Source organism: Psammomys obesus, unplaced genomic scaffold (genome assembly GCF_907164565.1).
Source record: "Psammomys obesus unplaced genomic scaffold, mPsaObe1.curated_primary_1811, whole genome shotgun sequence".
Lineage (NCBI taxonomy): Eukaryota > Metazoa > Chordata > Mammalia > Rodentia > Muridae > Psammomys > Psammomys obesus.
The window spans coordinates 29,764,460-29,774,977 of NW_026585504.1; the positions used below are offsets into that span (position 1 = coordinate 29,764,460).

General features: G+C 42.6%; 1 protein-coding gene across 2 annotated transcripts in view; it reads left to right on the top strand.

Moving 5' to 3' along the window:
- Positions 1-233: 233 nt before the first annotated feature.
- The window catches only part of Eif3m (eukaryotic translation initiation factor 3 subunit M), a 19,791-nt gene continuing 9,506 nt past the window's right edge, over positions 234-10,518 (top strand). Inside the window, exons 1-6 of one of the 2 annotated variants that reach the window (XM_055599486.1) lie at positions 263-352; positions 2,411-2,600; positions 2,681-2,813; positions 3,637-3,775; positions 4,194-4,317; positions 4,578-4,672. In XM_055599486.1, coding sequence (XP_055455461.1) covers positions 3,651-3,775; positions 4,194-4,317; positions 4,578-4,672 — 344 coding nt within the window. In that variant the 5' untranslated portion in view covers positions 263-352; positions 2,411-2,600; positions 2,681-2,813; positions 3,637-3,650. Of the gene's footprint in view, positions 353-2,410; positions 2,601-2,680; positions 2,814-3,636; positions 3,776-4,193; positions 4,318-4,577; positions 4,673-10,518 lie in introns of both variants that reach the window. The other variant, XM_055599479.1, reaches the window with a different exon arrangement.

Genomic DNA, 10,518 nt, shown 5'->3' on the forward strand with positions numbered 1-10,518 from the left:
GTGGCCGTGGTAGGGTCTGGTACCAGGGGCCTAGCCTGCCCCACAGGCAGCAGGCGGGCAGAGGACACATTTCCCCAAACCACCCAGGTTTCCGGGAGAGGCGGGTGTTTCAGATAAGAGACGGCGCCCAGGTAAGGATGAGAGCAAGCCCAGAAGCCAGCGGGGAGGAAGTAGCGCTGCGGACCCGCCCACGAGACCCGCCCTAGCTGGTTGACCCGGAAGCGGTTGCGCGTAACGCCGCGCGGCCCGGCTCCCTTTTCCGGTCGGCGTGGTTCTCGAGCGGAGCGTCTTCCGCCACCGGGCCTTCGCCATGAGCGTCCCGGCCTTCATCGACATCAGCGAGGAAGACCAGGTGCGCGTTGCGGGGCCCGCGGGGCGGCTGGGGAAGGCCGTAAGGAGGGGGCGCTCTCTCCGGGCCCGGGTCTCGGCGCGTGCGCGGCCGGCGATCGGGACGCGGGCCCGGCGGGCGGCGGGTCTCCTCCGGAGTCGCCGGTGGTGACCCAGAACTTTCGGCGGGCAGGGGACGGCGTCCGCGAAGTTGGCGTGTGGTCGGCCTAAGCCGTCTGAGAAAAGCCACTTTGAGCGGAGCGTGAAAGGCGGGTCACAGACGAGGGGGGCCTGTAGCTTACGCGGTGACCCGTGTTCTGTGTTCCCACAATCCCACCTGTCAGTCCCCTCTCTGCTGGGAGGAATATGCATCTGGCGGGCCGTCCCGACACTTTGAAGTTTACTAATTGGGGCTTACACTCCCGTTCACGGGACGGATGGCTTCTCGTCTTTGCCATAACAAGTTTGGTGGTTGAGATGATATACATTTTTTTGATAACCTAAATTATTCTTGGAAGACGTTTGTCCTGTGCGTGCGTACACGCGAGACACCACTGACGAGAAATTTGAGGGTCCATGGTAAACAGGGACGGAGAGGGAGTTATCCACACCTAGAAAGATAACAGAAGAAGGAGTATTTGATGGTAGTGGAAGTGTATGTTACCGGGAATTGACTAGGTGTTTACAGAGAAGGTACTCCCGGCCAGGGTCTGTGACCTTGTCATTGGTCATATTGTACAGTGTCTTGTGGTCAGCAAGAATAATACAAAAACGTTACACTTTTTTTAAATTTTGTTTTGTTTTAGAAAAATTTTTTAAAACCTTGATTGGATTATATATTTGTAACACAAAGGATGTCTCTGGTGTCATTTTGTTCTTTCTAATTTGACAGTTGAGTTTTCAAAGTACTCCATATATATATATATACCATACCAACTTCTTATAGGAAGCTACTATGTTACTGTTTGGAAAAATAATTCCATCAGTTCTGTGGGTTTATTAAAGGTTTCTGAGGTAGCTAAACACATTTGGGGGGTTGAAAATGTTGGTTATCTTCCCCAAGGTTCTTTTGCTTTGTCCAGACAAGTTGACACCGTGCATTTTTTTATTCCTTTCCCTCTTTTGTATGGATTTTTGGCAAGTGTTTCACTATGTAGCCGTGGCTGGCCTGGAACCTGGAGCCAATAGAGATCTCCCTGCCTTTGCCTCTGCCTCAAGTGTTGTCACAACTGTGCACCACCTCAACTCAGCCTCTCTCTCTCTCTCTCTCTCTCTCTCTCTCTCTCTTTCTTTTGAGACAGGGTTTCTCTGTAGCCTTGGCTGTCCTGGACTACTTTGTAGACCAGGCTGGCTTCGAACTCACAGAGAGCCACCTGCCTCTGCCTCCCCGAGTGCGGGGATCACAGGCGGGCGCCACTGCCACCCTCCTCACCTGTGCATTTTCTTAATGGAATTCTTTACTCTGATGATGATAATTATTATTCTTATTCTTATTATATTTTTCGAGACAGGGTTTCTCTGGGTAGCCTTGGCTGTTGTGGAACTCACTCTGTAGACCAGGCTGGCCTCAGAGATCTACCTGCTCCTGCCTCCCGAACACTGGGATTAAAGGCTTATGCCATTACTGCCCAGCTCAAATATTTTATTTCATTAGCTTTAAAAAATCATTTACATTCATGTTTGACCACGTAAATGCCAAACCATCAAAGGAAAAATTATTAAAGATCATAATTATGGAATAAAGTAGGAGATATCCAAATGACTTAATTTAGTAGTTAGTTGTTTTGATAGGACCAAGAGTCCTATCTGGCTTTCTGACCCAGAGATCCATGTTACATTTTAAGATACCTGTTACGCAGTGCATGGACTTTGATATATAAACATTTTGATTCAGGCTGCACTGTTAGGCATTACCTTTTTATATTAGTGTCTTCCAAAATGCTTGTCCCAAATGGTTCTCAAGTTAATAGCAAATGATTAGCCTTTTTTCCAGGTGATGACTGTAATGTCTAGTAGCTCTATTTGTGTATACACTTGACAGCAATAAAATTTTCATTTATTAAAAGAACTTCGACTTTGCCAGGTCAGCTTGACGTCTCTCTAGTTTCCATCCCTCCCAGTGGGTTAAATGAGAAAGCGATTGCTGCAGTTAGGAAGTCCAGCTGATGGAGGTGACACGAAACTGAATAGGATCCCTGTGAAGTGTGTCTACACGGGCTCTGTGGGAACCCGCGCTGTTGAAGGCACAGCACTTAGCTTTAGAAGCAGGGCAGGTGGGTTGGATATTTGTGTTTTCTCATATATCAGTTTTACAAGTGGACATAGAGATTTAGCAACCCTGTTTGATTCACAGGCAGCTGAACTTCGTGCTTATCTGAAATCAAAAGGCGCCGAGATTTCAGAAGAGAACTCGGAAGGTGGACTTCATGTAGATTTAGCTCAGATTATTGAAGCCTGTGATGTGTGTCTGAAGGAAGATGATAAAGGTTTGTTTTAATTCTTCCTACAAAATACTTCTTACTAATCATAAGAAATTTTTAATTTTTTCTTGTCAGTAATGTGCTTTGGTTTCAGACTTTTAAGATTTTTAAGCAGTGTGGAGGGGAACGAATACAATCAAAAATGTATAAAAATTTTTAATTAAATATTTTCAAGCAGTTGTTTTTATTGTAATCTTTTCATAGAATTTTAGTTTGTTTTTTTTTGTTTGTTTGTTTTTTCTGTTAAACCTGTAAAATAAGCCATTTGGGGAAAACCTTTTTCATATGTGTATCAGTGTGTTTCTACACTTACTAGAAGTTGATGGTTTTAAACTGAACTGAAGCGGTCTGGATGGACATCAGAGGGGATTGTTTCAAGTAATAGTTCATTGAAATCTAGAGATAAAACCTTGTGTGTATACGTGTAAGTAATGGCTGTAATACTTGAAAATGAGTTAACCAGATAGAAATTTAATAGCCTTCCACTTCAAAATAATTCTCTACATGAGGTACAAAGTTTTCTTCAGTTGAGACACCCTGGCCTAAAATCCAACTAGTAATTTCAAGATGGTTGGACATTATGCCAATAAAAGTCACACAAGAAAATAAATGAACATGTAAATCGTGCACCAGCTTTCTGAATGCTGGCTCTGCAATGGCGCCAGTGCAGTGTGACTCATGGATGCTGTGTCCACAAAGCTATCCCTGAAGTCAAGTGTCTTCTCAGAGTTGGACAGTAGAGCATCTTTGTGTTGAAACACCAGAAATACATACTGAATTAGACATGGGTGTTGTATCTCTGCTGATTGAGTTCTTGATGCCTGTGTAGATGTTGAAAGTGTGATGAACAGCGTGGTATCGCTCCTGTTGATCCTGGAACCAGACAAGCAAGAAGCATTGATTGAAAGTCTGTGTGAAAAGTTGGTCAAGTTTCGGGAAGGCGAACGTCCATCTCTGAGACTGCAGTTGTAAGTTTTAGACTACAGGAGGGGCCTGGAGAGGTGGCTCCACAGAGGACCTGAGTTTGGTTCCTATCATTCTTTCAGGCGACTCAGCTTTCAGTAACTCCAGTTCCTAGGAATACACCACTGGCCTCTGCTGGCACCTACACACACAGACACATGCACACAAAATTTAAAATAATAAAAAATAAATCTTCTTTAGAAACAAAACATTCAAAGGGCTGCTTGTATGGTATAAATTGTGATTGCTAGAAGCAGGAATTCTGGAATTTGATTGTCAGCAGCTTTCTGGGTCTCTGGCAGTTACTTAGCCTTTCTGTGCCCCAGCTCCCTCCTTTGTAATATGAGGTTTTTATTAGTGCTGCCTTGTATTTGTTGTGAGACCAGATAACTCCAGTTAGTACTTCGGTTGTTTGTTAACCAGGCTCAGCAATCTTTTCCATGGGATGGACAAGAACACCCCTGTAAGGTACACAGTGTACTGCAGCCTCATCAAGGTGGCGTCGTCGTGTGGGGCCATCCAGTACATCCCAACCGAGCTGGATCAAGTGAGTGCCCTGCTTATAGGTTGTAGCCAAGATAGTAGCAGCTTCTTGTGTCCTGACCTTTATCTGTTTGTCCTTTGGGAAAGTGGGGGATGTAGTAGGAGCTCATGTGGCCCAGGCCGGCCTCAGACTTGCTGTGTAGTTGTAGATGAGCTTGAGCCAATCCTCCTGCCCCTCCCCCCTCCTAAGTGCTTAGTGTTTTATACTGAATGTGTATTGCTCAGCTCTCTTAATAAATTCTCTTTTCATAAATCGTGTTGTAGGTGAGAAAGTGGATTTCTGACTGGAAGCTCACCACTGAAAAGAAACACACCCTCTTAAGACTACTCTATGAGGCACTCGTGGATTGTAAGAAAAGGTATCAGAAGTACTGCATAAGCAGAACTTGATTTTCTTTTTTAAACTGCTATAGTTGGGAACCCTAGAGCTGCATATGATGTTAGACTAAGTTATTTAATGATATTCTTACGCATGGTACCAGAGTGAAGCATTCATTTTTGTTGAGAGCTGTAGTGGGTTCATAAAAGAACTGTAGAATTAAACGAGATCTTTCTTGTTGGGTTCTGGCAAGGTCTTGGTGTAAAGGCTTCTTTGTATTCAACCCATCAAACCCAGTGGTCAATATCCCAGCTTTAGGTGCCTGCAGACAATCAGTTAGCCTTATTGTATGACTGTTTAAATGAAGGCTTTATCTAGCTTTTTCTTAATACTTCTGAAATGCTACTCTTCAGTTAATTTTCTTACACAAATTTCATAATAGCTTTGGTGCTAATATCAGAAAGATGAATACATTTCTGTTATATGGCACATTGTGAATATTTTCAAGGTGTAATTTTGTTGTGAAGGTTGGTGTGTTTATCATAAGCAAACAGTGCTTACCTCTGTAGTCTGTTCTGAAGCACTGGGTAGTTTACGCCATGCTGGCCTCCTTGGGACTTTTTAACCAGTTGTCAGTAAAGGGTTGAGAGGAAGTAGTTTACATCAGAGACCATTTTAGATGGAGTGCATACAGAAGACTAAGAAACAGGTGTGTGTTGTGTGCAGGTCACAGACTCAGGCCTCCGGAGGTCAGACCTCGAGCTCATCATTCGCATGGCCTGAGTGGCTTAGTGCGACAGTAGTACTTTAAAATGGGAGCAGCACTCCTCCTCCTCACCTCAGCTCATTAGGGACATCGTATACGGAGTTTTGAAGGCTTTGTCACTAAGCAGGCACTCACTGAGCTCGCCCTTACAAGTTGAGTTCATTTTTCTACTGCAGTGGTTTTAGATGATGCGTGTTTTGATTTCTTGTGAATGTAAGGTGCCTGCTGGAGCTGATAGCCCATCTTTAAAGGATTTCTCTTCATTGCTTGTTTGGCTCTCAGTCTTTTGTATATGAAAAGGAAATAATGAATTCCAGTGGTATTCTCAGAAATCTAGGTAGGTCAGTAGCATCTACCAGGGCTACTGGACCTGTCCTGCTGTTTACATATTACAATATACTTAACCACAGCCAAGCTCTTTCTTTTAAAAAAGGCTTTATTTTTAGTTTTTTTTTGGGGGGTGGGTGGGGGAGTTGTGTGCACACAAGTGAGTGAAAGTTAGAGGAAACAGAGAAGGCAGTTCTCTCCTACCTTTCCATGGCTTCTGAAAATCTACCATAAATTTTTCAGTCTGCATGGCAAACACCTTTGCCTTTTGAGCCACCTCATAGGCCTCTCTTTTTCTCTTCTGAAGCAGTTTTTGCCGTTGGTTTTTGCAGCCCCTCTGGTATTCTTTTCTGAGTCACAACTCTCTCTCTCCTGTCTTCCCTACCTATTCTGTTGTGTTTGTTCTCTGTGGTTTGCTTGCTTGCTTGCTGCATTTGTGGAGGAGCAGGGGACCTAGAGTACCTTGAGCGGGCTGGGGTTTTTTTTGTTTGTTTTGTTTTGTTTTGTTTCTGTTTGTAATTATATTTCCTGCCGGACAGTTGGCATCTGGGCCTGCACCTGTGGCCTGACCAGCTAATTAAGACGAGCCAGTCCCCCGGTTACTGTAGTTCTAGTTGCTCCCTCACATGTCCCTTCGAGAGCTGCTGGCTTGAGCAGTCTTCTTATTCTTAAATGTCATCTACAATTAATGATTTCAGGTTTTTCTCCTTCTGCTTCTCTGAACTCCAAATGTCCATTCCTATTTTATATCTCCAAAAGAGTGTATAAAAGGAATCTTAGACTTGATAGTTGCAAAAGTAAACCATAGATTCCTCCCCTCCCCCCCCAACTCGGGAAGTTACCATCTTCATTTTTCCAGTTGATTAAGACCAAAACTTGAGATTCATCTTTGACCTCTCTGTCTGCCATCCATCAGCAGACCCTGTTGGCTTTTGAGTAAATGTAAAGTCAAACCACATCACTTCTATTGCTACCAGGTGGTCTAAGCCATTGTCCTTTTTTACTTTATTTAAAACTGCCCACTAACCAGTCCTTGTTTTGATCCTTGTTATCCTGTAGACTGTTCTCAATACAGCTGCCAGGAAGTTCTATTTAATGTGGATTATCAGACTATGTTTCTCCTCTACTAAGAACCCTCCGGGGGCTTCATTCGGAGGAATAGGCAAGCGGACTCCAGCCCCATGGCACTGGATTTTCCCAGAACACCACCTAGGTATCCACTTGGCTCCCTCATCATGCCACTCACTGGTTCTAGTCATTGGAAGGGCTTTCTTGGCCTCCTATGTAGCTAACAGTCCCTCTGCGCCATCCCTGTTACTATATATTTTCCCTTTGCCAACAGGAACGCTGTTGTGTAGAACACAGACTTTGAGGGGAGGGACTTGTACCGGTAGGCAATTGGTACCTATGTATCAGATGTGTGGCTGTTGCTAACCTAACCATGGCCAAGCGGTGGGTCCAAGAGGCAGAGATGTGAGACACTATCATGTGCTAGCTTGAACTGGTGAGTATGTGCCTTCCAAAGGCATGCAGAGTGAAACATCCTGGAACTCTTTGCAAGATGTAAGAGTTCTTCCTAGTGTTCTGAACTGAGAATTAAACTGCAGTGTTTTGGATTTGACCCTGGTTCTAAAGAACAAAGACAGTGCAGTAGACGCCTCTCTGTCTTTATTCTTTACTCAGCACATGTCTGTGGGGCTCCTCTCACACTCTTCAGTAACACTAGTCTCCTTTTTTACCTTAGCTTCTTTCTCTTTTTAAGATTTATTTTTTTATCTTACGTGTGTACCTGAACGCATATGTGCATGCAGGTGCCCTAGAGCCAGAGCTGCATTTAGTTGTAAGCTTCCTGATGTGGGTGGTGGGACCAAAGTCATGTCTCCTGCAAGACTAGCTTATGCTCTTAATCACTGAGCCATCTCTCCAGCCCCTTCTTTACACCTTTGGAATGAAAAACAATGTCTGTAGCCCAAGCTGCTCCACTAAACTTCAGATCTACTTGTGTGAATGTCTTTTCTTTGCACTCATATGTGGCCCATGGCACCATACACTCAGTGTAACCAAAATGAATTTATATTTCTTAGTCTCTGTTTCTTCTCTGTAAATGTAATGAAGGTGATTTCAGCCTCGATCCCCTCTCTCCATCATCTGATCACCTCGTTAGGTCTGCCTCCTTGGCACTGTTTCTACAGGCATCAGCATTGCTTCTCTGTGTTGTTGCAGGACTCTTCAGAGTAGTCTCTGTGTTCTCTGAATTTTCCCTGAAATTTCAACATGTTATGTAGTTTTTCATTTGGTCTTGATCCAGTATGGAATCCTTAGTGTACATTTTTCCAGCATAAGGTTCCGCCTACTGTGCTTAGTGAATAGTGAAAGCTGTCTCATCAGTGTTATAGTAACAGACTACAATAACTGTGCTTAAATATTCTGTGTGTCTCTCTTGCACACATGTTCCGCCGCCATCATATTCTTGTTTATCATACTCTAGACAAGGAACCTATCGTTCAGAATGACCATGCATTTCCCACTCTGGAGAGGAGCTTTTTGTACATGGCTCATAAGGGGAGTGGTTGTTAATTTTTAAAAATTGTTGATCTCTGTGTGTACATGTACTGTAGTGCACAGGTAGAATCCAAAGAAAGGATAATTGCAGGAGTCAGTTCCTTCTCTCTACCATGTGAATCTCAGGGATCAGACTCAGGTTGTCAAACTTGGTAGCAAGTGCCTGAACCACCTCATGTGCCTACGTTTTAATATATTGAAGTAGTTGAGGGAGAAAAAGCCACAGGAAAAGTAGTATTCCATGACATGAACGTTATATGGAATCCAGATTTCAGTATCTGTGAGATTTTGTTGGCAGACATGTATGCATGCTCATGTGCACATTCTGTGGCTGGTTTCACCAGGAGTTGAGTAGATGGAACAGACACCCTTTTGCTTGTAAAGCATTTTAAAACATTTGCTCTCTTGCATTTTACAAGAAGCTGCCTATCCCCATTCAAAACTAGAGTTTTATTTTTATGCATATAGGTGTTTGGCTTGTGTCTGTGTACCATGTACATGCCTACATTTTAAAGAGTGATCCTAGTTAGCTATTGCCATGCTATGGAGTATTTAACTTTTAAATGGAGTATTGAATACTCCATTTAATTTAAATGGAGTATTGAACTTTTAATTAAAAGACTTACTTAGTTGAGATGTACCAGATTGAGGTATACTGTGGTTGCTAAGACTATAAGACATGGTGTGCCTGGGGTCGAGAATAATTATGAGTTTCTTAATGCATTTCTTTGGATTTTTATAATTATAGCACTGTTTAAGATGTTAAGTATCATAACTATGTCTATATATGTCATTGAACTTTAGGCAAACGCAGTTCCTACTACATTTCCGAGGTTGAATGCAGATAGGAAGGGAAAATATTTCTAGAAAAAGAAACCTAATTTTTCTCAGCTTAGCAATAATTTCGGAAGTGACTGAAGATTCATCAATTAAAGCAAGTAAGAAGAACAAAGATAAATGCTGGGTTTATTTACCATTGAGCTATATCCCTAGCCAAGATAAGCATTTTATAAGCCTCCAAGTTGAAGTAAATGTATTCAGTTATCCTACCCCCTTCTGTAAAGCAAAGGACACTATCATCAGAACAAAATGAAAACCTACAGATTGGGAAAGGATCTTCACTAACCCTATATCTGACAGAGGTCTAATATCCATAATATATAAAGAACTCAAGAAATTAAACAGCATCAAATCAAATAACCCAATTAAAAAATGGGGTACAGAGCTAAACAGAGAATTCTCAATAGAGGAACATCGAATGACAGAGGAACACTTCAAGAAATGCTCAACATGCTTAGTCATCAGGGAAATGCAAATCAAAACAACCCTGAGATTTCACCTTACACCAATCAGAATGGCTAAGAGCAAAAACTCAAGTGACAATACATGCTGGAGGATGTGGAGAAAGAGGAACCCTACTCCATTGCTGGTGGGAATGTAAACTTGTACAACTACTTTGGGAATCAATCTGGTGCTTTCTCAGACAATTAGGAATAGTGCTACCTCAAGACCCAGCTATACCACTGCTAGGCATATATCCAAAAGATGCTCAGGTATACAACAAGGACATTTGTTCAACATTGTTCGTAGCAGCTTTATTTGTAATAGCCAGAAGCTGGAAACAACCCAGATGTCCCTCAATTGAGGAATGGATACAGAAATTGTGGTACATTTACACAATGGAATACTACTCAGCAATTAAAAACAAAAGAAAGCATGAAATTTGCAGGCAAATGGTAAGATCTAGAAAAGATCAGCCTGAGTGAGATATCCCAGAAGCAGAAAGACGCAAATGGTATATACTTAACTTAAAAGTGGATAGTAGGGCTGGAGAAAAGACTCAGTGGTTAAGAGCACTGCCTGCTCTTCCAAAGGACCCAGGTTCAATTCCCAGCACCCACATGGCAGCTCACAACTGTCTAGAACTTCAGTTCCAGGGATTCTAATACCTTTGTACCAATGCACAGAAAATAAAATTAAATAAATTGTTTAAAAAAAAAGTGGATAGTAGACATATAATATAGGATAATCATACTAAAATCTGTACATCTAAAGAAGCTAAGCAAGAAGAAGGACCCTGGGTAAGATGCTTAATCTTCATTCAGAAAGGCAAATGAGATGGACATCGGAAGAGGGAGAAAACAGGGAACAGGACCAGGCCTTATCACAGAAGGCCTCTGAAAGTCTCGACCCAGCAGGGTATCAAAACATATGCTGAGATTCATAACCAA